Source organism: Coloeus monedula (genome assembly GCF_965178545.1).
Source record: "Coloeus monedula genome assembly, chromosome: 6".
NCBI lineage: Eukaryota > Metazoa > Chordata > Aves > Passeriformes > Corvidae > Coloeus > Coloeus monedula.
The window spans coordinates 39,520,877-39,539,937 of record NC_138786.1 but is presented as its reverse complement, the minus strand read 5'-3'; the positions used below and the strand labels follow the sequence as shown (position 1 = coordinate 39,539,937).

General features: G+C 34.7%; 1 protein-coding gene across 4 annotated transcripts in view; it reads left to right on the top strand.

Annotated features, from left to right (window-relative positions):
- RALGAPA1 (Ral GTPase activating protein catalytic subunit alpha 1) overlaps window positions 1-19,061 on the top strand; it is a 132,184-nt gene that overhangs the window by 36,455 nt on the left and 76,668 nt on the right. For 2 of the 4 annotated variants that reach the window (XM_082283861.1, XM_082283862.1), the window contains exons 17-21: window positions 3,699-3,839; window positions 9,948-11,519; window positions 13,441-13,565; window positions 15,657-15,877; window positions 17,037-17,206. In XM_082283861.1, the coding sequence (XP_082139987.1) occupies window positions 3,699-3,839; window positions 9,948-11,519; window positions 13,441-13,565; window positions 15,657-15,877; window positions 17,037-17,206 (2,229 nt within the window). The remainder of the gene's footprint in view (window positions 1-3,698; window positions 3,840-9,947; window positions 11,520-13,440; window positions 13,566-15,656; window positions 15,878-17,036; window positions 17,207-19,061) is intronic. The other 2 variants (XM_082283863.1, XM_082283864.1) reach the window with 2 other exon arrangements.

Genomic DNA, 19,061 nt, shown 5'->3' with positions numbered 1-19,061 from the left:
AAGTCTGCATAGATTATAAAATGTGCTGTCTTTTACTATACCCTGAATATTGCAATAATGAAAGATTGACACAGATGTGTGCAATTCTCCATTTCTGAAGTCACCTATTTCTGAATTTTATTACTTGCAGATACTCTTTGCTGTGTTATAAATGAGTTATGCTGAACAATGCTTTAGGTGAACTCCTCAAAAGAAGACTCATTTATGTTCATATGATTTTCTTAGACTATGTTAACAGGAACTGAACTACAAATTTCTTTACTCTGTTGTCTCATCTTGATGATCTCAGTGCTATTGCTTATGTGAAGGAAAATTAAGCTGATTCTAATTTTGTATTTAAAAGAAGAACCTTCTAAGGAATATCTCTTACATTTTTACTGTCTTTATGGTAGTAGTGGCTTTGGTCATTGTGTGTTGTGTGTTCACTGATACTTCTTGGAAGTAGGTACATTCTGACACAGTTTTAAAAATTTGGGATGTATATTGGCAGTTGAATATGTAATTGTGCTAGCGTTTCAGAAACTGACATTTTCCTTCTTTTTCCAAAAATATTTGAAGATAATTTTTCTAAGTCACAGAGGTTATTTAGACAAAGTTTTTATTTGAATATGCCTCAAAATTCTCCATTTTAAAAAGTTTTTCTCTCCAAAGGCTCCTGTTGATTTGGGAGAATTAATTGTCCTGTAAGGCATACAGAAATGAGAAAAAATGAAGTCCCGATTCCAAAATTTCCTGGTTTTTTTGCACATTCAAATGCTACACAGCTTTTCCTGTATCTCATGCTGACAGCACCTAGTTTTCCTGATGGATCACAGATCCTTTAAATGTAATTTCTGCTTCTCTGTAGATAGTCTGTGATTAACAGTAATGGTGGTTTTGTTTTAAATCTTAATTGTCTTTAAAAGATAAAGCTTATGTTAAAATTTCTCCTTTACAAATTGTTAATATTTCAGATATTCAGAAGGTTATGTTGTTCGGTCAATTTATTAATGATTTTGTTTTGCTGCAATGGAAAAGATGGCTATTTATATGATGTTAGCCTTAAAATGACTGGAATTTATCCTAATCAAGCTTTATATTGACCTGATTAGCAGCAAAGTAATCTGATTTTAGTTTCACTGCACTTTAGCTTCCATGGTTTTGTTTCTTTCCTCCAATTATCTTACATATTTGATATTAATAAGCCAAGTTTGCATCACTGCAACCAGTTAAAATTTCAACTGTATTTGTGTTGCAGAATACTGACTGTGGACAAGCATCCCAGCATTGCTAGGATGATTTTAAAAGACGCTAAGTCCAAAAAGAGTCGCCAGAACTAGAATCCCAAACTTCAGTTTTTTTAAATGTTAATGAGCAAAATGTTACAAAATGTTACATATATCTTAACTGCCTGCAAACGTTTGTTTGTTATTGCCTCTCAGGTCTGCCAAGAGGGCTGTTCAGCTGCTTCTTAATCTGTGCCATTAATTCAGGGTCAAATTATAAAAAAATAGCCACAATAAGTAAAATCTAGAACATTTTGCTGGTCAGATCTTCTCCTTCAGTTTATCGCTAGGTCTGCAAGCTAAGTCTGGAATTGAGTCAGACCTTAAATATGTTGCATGATACGTGATATGTATTACATTCCCTTTGATTATGAGTAACATATACTCTTAATATCTGAGTAAGGGGGATGTGCATGTTGAATATTTTATGGTAAGAAAAAACTGGAGTTTCTTTTTCATCTGTTTTATGTTGTACACATTTTGTGTACATCTTTGCACCTCTATTTTTTGAGTCATCATCATGCCAGCACACATTTATTGCTGCACCAAATATGTGTGTGTGCGTGTTACTCAAATAAAAATCACAGCTTTTTTGATATGCAGTGTGTACATTTTTAGCCTGAACTTATGTAAAGTGATTTTTTGGAAAGGGCCTTTAAACATAGTATGCATATGGGTTGAAAAATCTGTAAAGTTAGATAGAGGAGTTTAGGCAGGTTCTAGTCCTATAAAAATACTGTATCAGAAAGAATTTACTTACCTATTATTCTGCTTTTGTATAGACAGTAGTGGAAGATTATAAACTATGAAATATCTACGTATTCTGATATTGTCTGCCTCCACTCAACTGTTTAATTGAATGTAATATGGTGTAAAAAAAATCTAGTCAAATTAAAAGGGACACTTTATGTTAAGATTTATAATCAACACAGTATCCAATATCAAAAGCTTGATTTATTTAGGATAATTTAGGCTCGAAAAGATCCTTAACATTTACTATGTAGTTTTTATTTTTTCTCTTGCCTTCATTCACTGTAAGATTCCCAGTGATGAATGTAATGCATCTAACTATAACTGTATCCTGAATTTTATTACTGTATCTCTTAAACTGACTCTAAAGCTTTACATGTAACTGCCTTTTTTAAAAAAATAGTTTCTGTCATATAAAGTTTACTAGAGCATTGCTTCAGTCTTAAAAGATCTGCTTTCTGAATTGTTTTTTCAAACTGAATTTAAGACTCCACTTAAGTTGTGCTGCATTTGTCAAATGTTTTTTCTGCTCTGTGTGACCTCCAGGTTATCTGCATGTGTTTATTAGCAACAATTCTTTAACCTGGTTTAGAAGTGTGATGTGCTCAACTTTGACTGCACTCTATTCACATACATTTGATTGCCATGCAGATCAGGAGCACTAAGATTCTAAGTCTATATTCCATGTTGTTTTGAAAATACACATATAGAGAGAAAAGTTCAGACTAATTAAGTATTGCACTGAAAATGTTTATGTAAGATACTCTGAAATTTCCTTAAAGAATTTTATCAACAATAATTTTATCACCAATAATTTTTTTAAAAGTTAGCAAATTTACAACAGTTTGAAAAGAAGCTGCTTGAAGCAACGGATATTACTTTTTGAAGACCTTCAGTGTACCTTGAGGTTGAATGCAGTATCAGTATAACCTTGATTGTAATACCACAATTCTTATGTATGTTTTGTATTCTGTAGGACTGTTGGAAGGATGTGAGATATGAAAAGGTGAATTAACCTTAGTTTAGCAAGATTTACTCAGTATCAATTAAAAGCCAGGCCCCATGGATAAAACAATTTAATGCTTTTCATTGTCAAACCATTTCACTTCAGTCATTTCATTTTTAATGTGGAGCTATAACAAGCTTTATTGCAAATTTCTCTACACAGAACTGATCATTTTCTCCTTATGATTTTGAATCTCTTCTGGAGGAGATGAATTCAAGAGTATGGGTATTTCTATAATACAGAGATGCATTTTCAGGATAAAATCAAAGGAAATTAGAAAAATGCAAATGTAGTACAAGTTACTTTTTCTGTTTAAAAAAAATCAAATCCAGAGTGCTTGTGGAGTAACTTTAACTTTGATTTTTCAACCCCTGATGCAGTAGGAAAATGTGTTAATTACCTTATTGATTTCAAATGCAAAATCTCTGTAATCCTCATAATAAAGGCATTGTTGCTGCTTTACATAAAAGTTGAAAACTCAGAATGTCTTATGTGTCCACTGATTTTTTTCTTTCTTACAGCTCTGCCAATATCTGCCGTGCTGAAACGTTTTAATTTTTGAATTTTCTTCCTTTTTATCTTTGTTTTCTCTGTTGCTGCTTTTTCTGTGACACAAGCCTTTCATTATAGTCACTCTTCTTTTTTCCTTCCCCACTTCTTTCTTTTCCTTTTTAAAGCCATGAGAAGCCGATCCATTGGTGAATGTGCTCTGCCATCGGCCTATATACGCAGTGCTAAAAGTGCTCCTGTTCTGATCCATACTTCCAAACCCTTCTTGCCTGATATTGTTCTCACTCCCCTTTCTGATGAGCTTTCAGGTAGTGCCACCTCTGCTAATTTCTGCACCCCCTTTATCACTTTTTTAAACCTTCTGCTTTCAAATTCTGCTAAACCATTAAATTTTTCAAAGTAAAAATACTTTGGGGATGGTGGGAGAGGGGAAGAGATAAAGAATTAATATTTTGAGTTTTGTAAGATACCATGCTATTTTACAATTCATTCTGGAACTGTTAGAAGTTAGTGCTGTGCCAATGTTTACTATCATAAAAGAGAAAATTTGAGAAATCTCTTCACTTTTCCAATTTATTGGTAAGCAGCAATATAATATCTGTCTACCAGAGAGTACAACTAATCTAAAATTTTTATTTTTGATGAGGGAGGGAGGGAAAGGAAGAACTTAATTTTACTTTAATTTGTCCCTTACATATTTCTGTGTAAATTTTTTAATTCAGTGTCATAGACGTTGTGTGAACAACCATGATGATACACTTTAGCTCCAATGAAAAAAGAATATAGTATCATATAATATGCTTTGGAGTGTGACTGGTTTTCATTACTATATAAAACCATGAAAAAAATCTGTAGTGTGGAATTCTCAAGTGTGGTGTTTTGGTATTATTTTCCAAATGATCCATTTTTTAGGATTGTGGCTTTCCTCAACGTTCTCTTTCATCCAGCAGGGTGTTTGGCTACAAGTTGGACAGTAGCTTACTTTGGATACTTTTATTTGAACAAATAGATTCAAAAATTAGAATTAGCACAGACTTTAAAAATGCATGTTTTCAGATAATGTAATTTTTCCAAGTATTACATAGGTATAAATTAGTAATGTGTTAAGGCTGACAATCATGTTCTGCCTTTTTATCAATGAGTGGAAAAAAAAATTAAAGCACAGTGGGAGGACATAGTCAAAATGGCATACAAATATAAGGACTTCATGACAGTATTGGTTTTATGAAAGGTTTTTTTTTTCTGTCTCTCCTGCCTGCCTTTGTTACCTGAGAAGTACCAAGTACAATCTTCATAATTGTATTTAGTCACGTGTCATGTGTGACAGAATTCTTGTTGCGAAACAGAAATTTGGTGCCTTAGTATTCAGTCTGAAAACATTACTGGACAGTCAGGAAAGAACCCACTCTAGAGAGACCAGACTTTCACAATGAACAGTTGCGAAGTATTTGAATGCAATTCTTGATACCACAAACAAAATTTTATAAAATAAAAATAATATGTAATAAATTAATAAAAGTATGAGTGCAAAGAGTATCTCTTCTGAGATACAAGTGATTATAACTTAGAGATTTTTCTAGGAATGATACGTGAACAACCTATTAGAAAATGGATCCTACCTGGCCATAGCATTGTTGAAACAGTCAATGCTTAATAGAGACCTTAAGAACACCTACAGAAGGGTTATGAGCTTTCACAGTGGACTATTATTTCATCACATAATTGCTGATACTTAATTATCTTCTCTTAAACAAGGCAAAAGTGCTTTTGTAGTCAGTTTTATCATCCATGTTTCTGAAAAGTCCTGGCTTGCATATTACTTCTAATGTGTCCCAGACCTGATGGCTCTCTTGCTATTATCCTTTATGTTGATAGTCATCTAATAGAAAAACTGTATGACAAATGTAATTATAAAAGTAAAGTGACATTACAGACCTTTGTACTTCTGACATAGAAAAAGTCCTAGGCCCTTCCTGGTTTTGATGTCTTCTCAAACAGATGGGTGTTGCAGCAGCTTCATGATGTGCCCAAGAATCTTGAACATTGCCAGAAAATTAAAAACCTCTAGTGAAGAAAAGCAAGCTGTCAAGAGTGTTGATGGGGAGGTAGCAGAGAAAGGGAAACACTGTCCACTGGATCAGAGTGCACTTTGCTCTTTTAATTTTCCGCATTTTAAATTGTGCTCTCTTTCTTCTTCCTTTTTTTTTTTAAACATGAAGCTTTATCATTTTCCTTGTCTTTTCTTCTTACATTAAATATATTATTTTCTGAAAGCCTTCTGTTTCCAGATGTACAGCATGTAATTTGGAAAGTAATCAAATTGTTTCTATCGTAAGTGTGTTCTACGTAATGAATGATGTTTAGCTAGTTGTGACAGCCTGTCATCTTATTACAGGGTTATATGAATATCCCTGTTATCCAAAATGACTTCACAATCCAACACAGCTTGAAGGAGAGGACATTTCAAATTATTCCAGAATAATAGGATGACTAATATTAAGTTTTTGGAAGTAGTATTCAGCTCCTTTTTAGCTGTAAAACTCATAATTGAAAGGTGGACCCACTGCACACTCATGAATCTGGACAGGTAGTCTAACAGAAAACATTCATGACCAAACTTTTACTTTATGTACTGTGTATTAATTTTCAAGAGTAAGGCAGAAAACCTGACTATAATTTGTGAGACATAATGTTTCTGCTTGAAGACCAATCAGTAGGTTGATAAAATATATTGCAAAAGTTCAATATTGACATCCAGTCATCTAGTGTCATAGAGGATGCTTTTGCTAAGATTGTAATTCCTTCATGTCGTTTCTGTAATGCTGTATTTCCATGTGCAGAATATTTGCAACTTTTCAAGGTGTTTAGTTAGTAAAGTGATTTGTTATAGTATATTTGTTGCAAATCTGAAATATTTCTAAAAAGAATTTCCTCCAGTCCTACACATGTACAAGATAACTAGTAAAATGATGGTTCATTCTGGAACTGTTGGGGGTTTTCAGGTACAAGACCTGAAATAAAGTGTCAATGAGATGTAGGCAAGATTCCTAGAAGCAGTGGGCAAACTAATTAATTGCAGGTGGGAGATTTTTCCTTATCCACTGGGACTAAAAGAATCAAACATTAACCTGAAAGGGAGATCCATATTATGCCTTTACAACCTTGTTCCCAAATCATTAAGTAATCATTAAGATGAAATATAAAGAAATCATAATTGTAATGTCAGTATGGCTGTAATTATTCTTTAATCTCAGAAACTCACAGAATGCCTGTGTTCTTTTAAAAAATCCCCAACAAACTATTGAAAACTCAGAAGCAAAATGTTATTTTTTCTCCACTTCCCAAATTGACTTTGCATGATGAAATAAAAACCTGTCCCAGCATTATACAGGGATCTTCTATTAGCACTCATGCTGTCTTGTCAGAATGTGTCTCTCCATGGGTCTGTATTTTAGCATATTTATCTCACACTTGATGCTGAAAAGCTGCCTTCTCTTTCTGCCTTCTAGCAGCAAAAGGAGAGGCAAGGTTGATTTAGGAAAGTTGTGATTGGCTGAGATTGGCCAGATGTACCAATAGCTTTTCCTTACTCTACCATATGAGGAACCGCAGCAATTTTTCTCCTAAGGGTACGCAGGGTCAGATACCCAGGGTCAGCCTGCTGGCACACAGTTGCAATGTACAAACTCCTTGAGAGTTTATGGTGTCCCAGTCTTACTGTATACCTGTGTGCAAGGGTGAGCCCTGATTGTAAAAGAAGCAGTTCATTTGGGTTTTTAAGTATTGTCTGTGTTTTCAGTGCTGGTGTTGCAGTAACGTTTTTCATTTCCTTCGTTTCTTCCTGTTCTACAAAAAAGAAATCTTCATTGGCACAAGCACACGTTAGTTTGAAGATGTGTACTTGTATGCGCTTGTCATGAATATGTGAGCACCTAAAATTAATTCTGGATCAACATTGAAATAAATCTAGCTGAATTTATTTCAATGTGTGGAGCTGCTTTCTGTGCATTCTCAGTTCTCTGTCCAATTGTTTTTAACATCCTAGAAGGTCATGATCACTGCATGCATGCACAGCATGGGATTTCTAGGCTGCTGCTTTAGATAAGGTTGAGTTTATAATAGATACAAAAAATGCATACTGAGGGCTCAAGCTGAGATCACTGTATCATAGTTGCATATATTAATCTCATATACATCATCATGCACACTTTTGACCGAATTCTGTGGTCCTTTCTTTGCAGCTGTAAGAAATAGCTTGAGACTATGTTAGCATAAAATCTCTGCCTAAGTCAGTAGGGAGTTTGAAGTAACAGTTCCAACTAGAGAGAGACACCATTCATTTCAGAGGGTGTTAGTTCGTGTAGTTAGTAATAAGTTGAACAAGAGCAATGATGGGACATTTGTTGTTTATCAAAGCTGAAGAGAAAAGGAATAATAGATTGTGTTGTATTCGATGATTTTTCAGTTCATGTTTATTTTCTGAGATGGCTTGGATGTCATTCTCTTTTTCCAATATAGATCTCTCAATTTCCTGTCTAATAGCTTCTTTACAGTTCAGTAAACTTTGCATGAGGTCAAACTTTTACTTCCAAATTTTAACTTCTTTGAAAAATTGAGCATGGAAATAGCATTTTTCATTATCTTGGAACACATATGTTTAGCTAAGTACAACATATCTCATTCCTCTGGTTTATATGTTTTGTTGAGAAGGAGGATATGAGAAAATGCAGCTCCATCTCTAACATTCTCGGAAAAGTGTAAGCAGTTCAAACAGGTTTTAAGGGGACTTCAGATTATATATATAGAGAGATCAATGTAGTAATAATTTGAAATACTTAGTAATATTTGTATATAATATTTAGTAATAATAGAAATATTTTAAAATGTAATTATGCACATAGTTATTTATAGCTGTAACACATAAAAGTTAGGGGAGGGAAAGGGGCTTAAACTTTGTTCTGATATTAAGTAAATTCACCATTGCACTCATGAAGTTAAACCTTCTAGACAGAACAACAAGGTAAGTCTGTTTATTGTGGCAAATAACTCTTGCTGGTGTTCATTTAAGCTATTTACTGTTATTCCTGAGTTTGAAAGCATCTCTACAACTTTTTAAGTAGTAGGTAATAAAAAATTAGTCTGGGGAATAAAGGATTCTATCAAAAAGAAAGCAACAGAAAATTGAGTAAACTGGTTTCACCTTGCTGTTTAAGTGCTTATCTCATAAAAGGACTACAAGGGGTAGCAGTTAGTTGACTTGTCTGTAAGGGATATTTAGTCTTGCCTGCACTGGTGATTTGATAGTATATAGTATACCTATAACGTAGTAGGAAATCTGAAGAGATGCATGAAGTTTCTTTATTTTTGTGGATAATGTGAAATCAGCTGATACTTCCATACAATTTGTAGGTGATCTATGTTGGAACTGCAGCTTTCATTACAGTTAACTATGGTATGTACTGACACTAACATAGGAAGAGTCTCAACAGAGACAAGGAATCACTAATTTAAATGGTAATAACAAATTCTGGTCTTTTCATAAACAAAAGTGTCTTTAATGTTAACTGTTGTGAGGCTGCAGGATGTTTTTTGGTATCAGAGTACTTAATTCTGTAATTCTCATAAATGTTACATTTGGCTGAGTAAAACTGGAAGAAGAGGGAGAGGTAAGCCTTCATTAAGTATTTAGTTTCATATTTTGAAGACAAGAGACAAAACATCCTTCTAGGGAAGAAGGGTATATCTTTAAATTGTCCATTTTGTACAGTCATCTTTTCTGTATAGGAGCTGCTCTTCCTTGTAATTGAAAAGCTTTAGACTTTAGGTATACACTATATTGCATATCCCAAAATATTTATAATGGTATTATAGTATTCTTTCTGATATCTAAGTAATTTGTATATATACATATATATATGTTTTTTAATTAATGGTTTGCGACTTCAATAAACAGCCCTAATTTTCCAAAAAACATCCTTATTCTCTTTGGAGTTGCCCATTTTTCTGAAGATGTAAATTCCACAAAGGGAATACTACTGTTAAACTAATTTGTATTCCAGTAACCATTTCCTGAACAAGCTAGCTGAAATAATATTGGTTGAATTATTGAACTTATTGGCACAGCTCTAGCTTTAACTGTATTTCCAAACGTTCCATGACCTCACTGTTTGTTCTCATGCATGTTAACATTTAAAACTGTGTTCTGATGGTCTAACTCATATTACATTCTGTACTGGATATTATGTGCGTGTGTTTTTAACACTCTAGTATTGGAAAAAGTGTTTTTGTTGTACCTAAGAAAACAAGGCTCTGGATTTTTCTGGCTTTTAAAGTCACATAATTAGGATGTAGTGGTAAATACATATTGTCTCTATTTGTAAATTTTTGTGCATGTTACATATACTTTTTTCCTACAGACATTGACGATACTCAAATTCTTCCACGTCCGCCTCGAGTCAGACATTTTTCTCAGAGTGAGGATGCTCCAAGTGAAGTTTTTGGTGCATTAAATGAAGAACAGCCACTGCCACGAAGCAGCAGCACCTCTGACATCCTGGAACCATTCGCAGTTGAACGAGCCAAAGGTGCAGTTCCTGTCATTGACAGTTCATCCCATCATGCTCCAAGCTTACAGAGTTCCACTGAGACCTCTTCAATGCATAGATCCACTGAAAGCCATATCACTGATACAAATAGCAGAGAGTCCTCCTTGGAAGTTGGGGATAGTATTTATGACCATCTTTGTCATTTAATAGGGCCGGTAGAATTTGCAAACACTGCCTTTGAACAAAGCCAATATGTTGACCTTGAAGGTGAAGATGATCTCCTTTCCTCTCTGAGAGAATATCTTATTAAAGAAAAAGAAGAACTTTGCGGTAACGTTGAGATAGATAAATGTGAGGCTTCTGCTCATGAAGTTGATACATCAGTAAGTAGGAACGATAGATTACCCCTGGATGGATTAGAAAAGAGAGATCAGACTGGTCAATGCACAACTAGCATCACTGTTACAGAAAGAGCCAATAACACAGAGCTGCACCTAGAACAAAACCCAAGTGGCTTCATAAGTAATATTGCACCTACTCAAGTAGACTTTTTTACAAGAAATCAAGCGCTTAATAAAGCCAGACAATTAGATATTGATAAACAATATGAAAGCATGTTTGATCATGGGTCAAGTAGTCCTAGCAGTAAAGAAGGGAAGAGATGTCTGTACAGGCAAGCAGCCACTGAAGCTGATGTAGATTTAGTTGTGGAAGCAGCAGTAGCTGAAAAGAATAAAAGTGCCCAGTTTAATGAAAAAGCGACCAACTCGTGTATTGTCCATGCAAAGAAAATTCTTCCTAAACCACAAGTTGATCCTCAAATGCCTCACATCACAGGCACGAGCAAACTGGCACCAACTAAAAGAAGTATATCTGAAACCGTAACTCATAGGGCCAAAATCATGAAAATAACAACTAAAAAAAGAAACAGCGTTCATGTTACTTTTAGGCCATCTACAGAATCGGTTCAATTTTACAATCCCCTTGAGAACAAAGAGGCTGCTTGGAAAGCAAGACTTCGTAAACTTGGTGGCTTCAGTAGTAGCAGTAGTGGTAGCAGCAACAACAGTACCAGTGCAAGCACTAGCTCATCAGCTGCCACAGAGCTGGTTAGACCTGGAATATATAGACATCTAGATGCAATCAATGCTGCTTCGGCTGGCAGTAAGCAAGTTAAGGAACCTACAGAAACTCAAGCAGCTGTGTTGCAGAAAGAAAGTCTTGCAGTTAGTCAGTTCCAATCTCGCAGTGCCTTTAGAGCATCAGGTCAGGAGTCGGCACAACAGCAGGGCTCCCTGGGTGGTGTTTATAAAACTGTTGTACATGCTCTTTCGAAGCCGAAGGCAAATGTTTCCCCACAGAGGCAGAACAGAATGCCAGCAGAGGCTCCACTGAGGGATCTGTACAGTCATGTAATGGGCTATTTTGGAAGGAAAGCTGCAGGTGAGCACTAACAGTGTGCAGAGCGCAAAAGGAGAAAGGCAGCACCAGTTTGGCTTAATGCAACTGAAGCAAGCTCTGATAAGCAATCAAAAGGCTTTGGGATGATCACTGCTTTCCCTGTTTGGTTATGCATGCGCCTATAGCCAGCTGATATTTCTCCCAGCATAAGTTACATTTACATACTTTAAATTACTAATTTTTCTTTTCAAGATATTTAGTTGAACCTCTTTGCTGCTGAAGATCATCAGGTTAGGGAAGAGGAAGAGACAGTAAATGACCTAATAAAGGATTAAGCCTTGAGACTTTAGAATTTTCATCTACCATGCAGAGTCTTCAAATTAAGCCTACTGAATGATTGGCATTGCATATTTTATCAGAATGTGGTATTCCACTCTAAGTGTAGTTTTTTTTGTCAGAAGGACCTGGCTCTCAACCAACTAGGTTGAACTAATTGTATTTCTGGTTCATTTAGTGTGTTTTCTTCTTCCTCCTCATTCTCTTCCTCCTTTTCCTCCTCCAAAACAAAAACAAAAAAAGCCCCTCAAATTTACATTTGGAGGTCATTTTAGATGGTTTTAAAAAAATAGTCCGAAATAGCAATCTGCTGTTACTGGAATGATTTCATTACAGCAGTTCTCTGAGTCTAATCATAAGGTTTTGTTTGAGTCTTTTTCAAAACGTATCATAGGCCTTCCTATATTCATTCATCAAAATGGCTGCAGTTACATCTTGGCAACATCTTCCATTGCTTTCTTTTTTTCTTGGAATCATGGATGTTCATGAAGGTCTTATGATAGTCTTTCTCCTGCTAACTGTGAGACCTCTGTGGACTGATCAAAAAAGAAGGCTGTGACTCTAATATACATTTTCATAGTTCACATAACCTTAATTGAACAATAAATTAACTTTCAGCAGTAATGCAGGTTTTCCTTTTTTCCCATTGTTATGCTGGCATGATTAACAGAGGAGTCTGCAATGCATCCTGCACTGAGATGTTAATGCCACCTGAGGGCAGTCTCTGTAAGCACAGCACCTGAGAGCGGTACTGTCATGGGTCTCACAAAAATGATTTGCTGCTCTTCAGAAACTAGACTTCTGAAAAAGAGATATCTAGGAAGCACCAATTTTAGAAGTACCTGTTATTTAAAATCCAACATTTAACAGAGCCTCATTGTTAGAGTAAACTAAACTGTGGTCTCATGAGAGATGATGCTGAGGGAAAAATTTGTATAAAGAGAACATGAACTGGAATAGCTTGAAGACTTTAAAGGCAAATATCATAAAGTGAGGTGTAACAGCCACAGCTAAATATGAACAGTGTAGCTATATCAAAAATACAGCACTAATAAAGGAGTGAACTTCATTAATTGTTCATAACCATTGATCGTCTAGAGTTAGAACTTTCATTCCATTTACTAGCATGTAATTTTATTATGTAACATTTTCTTTGCACTATTTATACTAACTGTATACAGTGCCACATTGCCATTTGTCATTAGTATATATTACAACCTAGTTTACTTTCTCCACAACATTGCTTTTCATCAGGAATGCAAGGAAGAAGGAGCCTGAAGGAGTCACATAATTTTTTAAGAATTTGCTACTTACTTGTGATATGGAGGAAGAACATATGCTTTATCCTTAAAGCAAGCATTAACAACTTTGAGTAGTGCTTACCTATAAGCTTCCTGCTCTTAAAGGTGGAATTGGAAATCAACTAACCCCTGCTTAGTGGGAAGAAGAAGCCATACTAATTCTGAAAGTAGAATCTGCTTTAAAAGAGGGACATTCTTAAAATGCATGTTTGGCAATTTTGATTTTTTAATTTCAGTTAATTACCAGATTTTTTCATTTGTTACATTTTGTTTTGAAAATGTCTTGATGCATTCTTTACTATAAATGGTTGTTCATTTGCTTTTAGCTAATAGAGAGGACATGAGTCAGAAGTTGCACCCTATTGATAGTGATATTGGCAGTAGCAATACAAATGTTCCTGACCTCATGGATGAATTTATAGCTGAGAGGCTCCGCAGTGGTAATGCACTGGTAAGCCTTTAAACTTGCTACATTTCAATACTTAGGTCTCCATTATGTGTGAACTTGTCAATGACATGATAAATCAGTTCACTAAAAAGTATTTCTCTAGCTTTTATGAATCAGAATTAAGAATATTGCTTAATTATGCTTTGCCTTTGACATAGATTCATGCCATTTTATACCATTTGTGTTTTCGTATTTATTAAGTCTTCATCATGGAAGCAGTGCAGAAGTTACTGTCTGATGAATAGTCTCATGGAATTAAACAGCCTTAATTGCACCTGCAAAGATATCTGTACATAGAATACTGTATTTTCAGAGTACTAGTTTAAATGTAAATTTGCAGTCCTCAGCATGGTAAGTAATTGAATAACATGCTGTAGTACAGTACTGTTTACTACAGGTATAGTCAATGCAACACACTACAAAACTACTCAAATATATTTTATTTTTTTATTTCACTTGCAAGTGTTGAATAATTTCCTGTAAATAGTGCTCTGTTAATTGAACCAACTTTTCATATGCTTTCTTCCTACACTTTTCCAGAAGTGTCGTGTTGTTTGGAATTGCATTCATAATAAGAAATTTTAATCAATTTTAAGTCAAGATTTTTTGGTTACTGTTGAATGTTTACAAAAGGAGACAACTGATTTGAAGAGATAAGTGCTTATTAAGGAGTAACAAAAGGGAAAAGACTAAAAAAAAGTTTCAAATTAAGAACAGAATGGGTAACAATTTAAAGATAGTGTTTCAAAATTGTTTAGTTCTTTTTTCTTAGAAGTTTTTAAGGTCATTTTAAGACATGCTCCTATAAGACATACTCCTATAGAAAATTGTCAGTAAGGAGTTGGTGATAATAAGGGGCAGAAGAAGATTCTTCTAAGTTATTAAAAAAATTGTTTATTTATCATCACCTTTTAAAAATGGCAAGAGAGGATCTATAGATGTATATAGATATGTGTACTTTTGTCTTTTGTATTGAACTCATGTTTATGAAACTTGATTGTTGGCACAGAGTATTCTTGTTAGTAAGTCTTGAGTTACACGACAAAATGCTAACTTGTAGTCTATGAAAAAGGTTAACTTAGTCTGAAAATTAATGAAACAGAAGTCATCACGGCTGGCTCTAGAAGAGAGAAAGGGAGGGATTACTCTTTGTTTTGAGAATTGGTACTTTCCTCAGGTAGCAGGAAAGAGCTGAGATAAATTTGAGTAAATACTCTGAAACTACCACTCATTTTTTTAATTAGTGCACAAGAATAGATATGCCTTCTTTAAACAGTACCAACTTACTAAGATTAGTTTTAGGTTGCTATATCTATTGAATGCTAAAACCGTATCATGAAAAGCTTGTAAGTCTGAGTTAACTTCTAATTAGTAGTAGAGTAGTAAAAGAATGCAGAACTGACTGGGCCTAGTGTAAAAGGAAGGCATCTTTAGTCTCATAATGCATACAAATTTCAAGCCATTTCATAAAATGGCTTTTCTACTTTGCTGTCTCTTCCCTTTCAAGCAAACAGTCTTATCTGTGGAAAAATGCGCCTTAAAGAAAGACTTCAAATAGACCACCACCTTACTTGTACATGAGTAAATCTGCATGCCTTACCTTTGTTATATGTGGTCTTTTGTGTTTTAATCATAAGAGGAATAATGCATGAATTAGTATGTTAATTTTCTCCTTTTATAAATTAAGTTTTTGGTTATAGCATGGTGGCCTATAGGCTGGAAAAGACATTGTGTCTGAAACCAAGGTAAACAAGTTTTCTTTAGTTATTTGGATGTAATATACTTAACTAGTTTTCTCTCTCACATCTTACCTACCATGAGGCCGGTACTAGTCTGAATCCTAGCCTTTTGCGATATGTGTCCAAAAGTCCACTGCGCAAATAAAATTTGTAGTTATGAAATCCTGTGACTGCGTGGGTTCTTCATGTGGGGATATGGAAAGTCTTGGTATTTAGTATGATGGCAATTTCTGGCTTAGGTACTTAAGAACTGTTTGTTGCTTCTGACTTCAGCAAATGTGGAATTGCTTTTTTCCATTTTATATAAATAAGCCATCCAAGATTTTAAGATTATTTATGTATCTTCAATGTGTAGAATGTGACAAGAAGAGGAAGCAGTCCTGGCAGCTTGGAAGTTCCTAAAGACCTACCTGATATATTGAACAAGCAGAACCAAATGCGTCCTGTAGATGACCCAGGCGTGCCGTCTGAGTGGACGTCACCTGCCAGCGCGGGCAGCAGTGACCTCATCAGCTCAGACAGCCACTCTGACTCCTTCAGCGCCTTCCAGTATGAGAGCCGCAAATTTGAAAGCAAGTATATTTTTCCAAAAGTAATAGCATTTTTGATTAATGTATTGCAAATTTCCTTTGTTTTGTTTGTTGTCTTATTTTTTTCCCCTGGATAAAGTTGTATGCCAGCAGTTTTCTGTAGAGAGAGATTGTTTTGATTTTCCATTGAAATCATTAGCAAGTTAATGGAGCAAGAATAGTTCTTATGAGAGGCTATTTTTTTTTAGTATCCTGAAAAAAAAGAGCACTGGAATACTACTATGCAAAGAGCAGAACATAATTGAACAGAAGTTAGAAAGCAATATTGTGTCTCTGTGGAGCGTATCCATCTGTTTTGCACCAAATATAAAAATTAAAGCTTATGTATTTTGGAAATTATTTTAACTCTTTTGAAAATACTTGGGTAAAACGTAAAAGAAGGGCTTCTGATATTTTTACAGTGGTCTTTATGTAGCTATAGATTACTCAAGATATTAAGTGTAATATCATGGTAAAATTAGTATGCTTTGTTAAAATTACTGTGTTTTATTTAATAACATAATGCTTTTCCTCCATTTTATTTATCCATTCCCACTCTTGTTTAACAGAAGGAGTCATTATGGTTGCTAGGAATTATAACATCATGTATTATGTAAGATAAAAATAATGTTAATATAGTATAATTTTTTGAAGAAATTACAATTTTTATATATGTCTCCATTATGCAAATAAGTTATGGTATTTAAACCTACATTTCAGCCTGACATTTTCTTCATTAGTGTTAAAAGTAATGTTTGTTAGAGTACCATTTGCTGTAATATTTTTATTTTGAAGTTAGTGCTTTTACCACAAGCTTGAATATTTCTTCCAGCCTGTAAATAAATTCCTTAATGTATGAGTCTATTATTTTTGCTTTATTCGTATGTAGCTGCACTTAACAGCAACTAAGAACACAGACATGCGACAGGAATGTCTTCTGCAGATGTGAAGTCATGGGTTAATGACAGGAAAGAGAATATTCATAATAGTCAATACTTTCTGCTGTTGCATTTTATTTAAATTTTGCAACAGTGTGCTAGTAGCACAGAAGATGCACATACAAGGTTTCTGTTTGGTTTGGAGATCCTGGGCCTCTGGGATTTTTACGTATTAGTGGTGTTTTTGTGTTGTAAATTAATAAAATGCTTTCCTCATACAGATTTCAGCTTTGGCACTGAGGCAGGGACGCCAGCTTCTACTGACATTGATGCAATTTCAGGACAGCAACAGAGTGCTGAGGAACAAGAAGTGGCCAGTCTAACTACACTCCACATAGACTCAGAAACAAGTAGTCTCAATCAGCAACCATTGTCTGCTGAAGCTGCAACTATCACTGGTAAAGTAGATTAAAAAAAAAAAAAGTATTTATTTCAGGAATTTTTCACCCATCCTGAAGAATGCAACTTCCAGCTTCTGCCAAGAATCTATATTCTATTTTAAATTATTCTTTTATTTCAATTATTTTTGATTGCTATTGAAAAGTAGTATGTGAAATAATGTAAGTGGAAAACCTTTGTCTGACTTAGTTACACATGGTCCTAAATGTATTTGAAACCCTTCACGAGAAAATCTATACAATTACCAAGGAGAAACTCTTACCACATAATGTACGCTAGATCTCTTACAAGTGTCCTTCTATTACTGGTAGTTAAATAATTAATTTTCAGGAAATGTTTTTGCTTTGGATGGTTTTCACAATGCTTGTTCAAACCAGCGTATCACACTGAAGTATCTTGGGATTCTTTTTATATGCATCCATCTTAATATCTCTTTATATTGTCTGTTGTGTAACTGAGAGCTTTTATTATTCAAAATGTTAGTTATTTGGCCATGTAACATCACTTTCCATTTGTATAACTGAAAAGTGATGCAGTTAACTGAAATTGAATGGGCTCCTGTCTCAAAGAGAGAATGCTTCTCTATGAGGATGATTTGAAAGAATGGTCTCTTGCCAGGTTTTGTACATGAGAAGTAAAGATGTCCATAGTCATTTTCATACTCCTTGTTCCATAGCTGTTATACATTACCATTCCTGTTACAACCCTAGCTGTAACAAGTAGCAACAAGTATCTATATTTCTGTGAAAGCTTATACCTCCATATTGTATCTTGTTCTCTGTTAGAAATCAACCTCTGCATTTTCAGAGACATGGAAAGACATCTTTACTTCCTCTGCCATAATTTTCACTTTTTGGAAGTGCCCTTCCACTGAAAGAACCATGGTATTAGCTTTCATGGACATTGTTGTTCAGCTTGTTTGACAATGTTCAGCTTGTGTTCTCTTCATTTTTCTCTTTGCTGTGTGCTTGTTGAAAGTCCTTGCTGTAGATCTGTTCCTTTTCTGTTTGTTTGTATGTTTTTATATGTTAATAATTTCATTACTGTTTGGTATTTTTGTCCAAGTTTACACTATAATTGAATTGATAAGATTGCAATTAGTGACTGAGTTGTCCATTGAGAGATTCTGTGGTTATCTCTTCTTGCTTGGACCACCGTTTTAAAGAGGCAGCTCTTGTGTGTCACATGCATTTAGCTGGGTTTCCTGAGGAAGCAATACTTGTGCAATTGTATTGTCTGTCTCTGACTGTTCCACACCCCAACAATATTGGAGCCTATTGTCTAATTTTTGCTAAATTGACATATAAGAAAACAGAAGGATGTTATTTTCTTTGATGTTTTATGAAAGATAGGCAGCTATCTAGTGAAAATTTTATATATGCAGACTCTCATGATGGAAGCTGCAATGTGAATTTCACTGTATCAGATGCTGGCAAATCAATGCAGAAACTCAACCTTGAAACACACTCATAATAAACAAGTTTTCAGTGGTTCTGCTGATCAGAAAACTACTCTTTCTAAATCTGAAGGGTTTTGGAAGGAAAATTTCTTTTTGGTATATGGTCATTACTTCATATTCTAAGTAAATGATAAAGTTGACTATTGACTGCTGTTTACTAGTTCTAGAACAAGTTGTACCCATGGAAGTCTCAGTCAAAGTCAGATCCTCATATGCTGGAGTATTGTTTAATGACAGATTCCTGTAGTTCTGCAAATTTTCCATGATTGTTTCTGTCCATTCTCTTCATCATATGAAGATCTCTTTCCCTTCTTCCTTTGCTCCCTGCCTTCCCTGCCTGTCTTCTTTTCCATCCCATTCAATTTCTTTCCCTCTCTATCCCACTCTCCCTCACT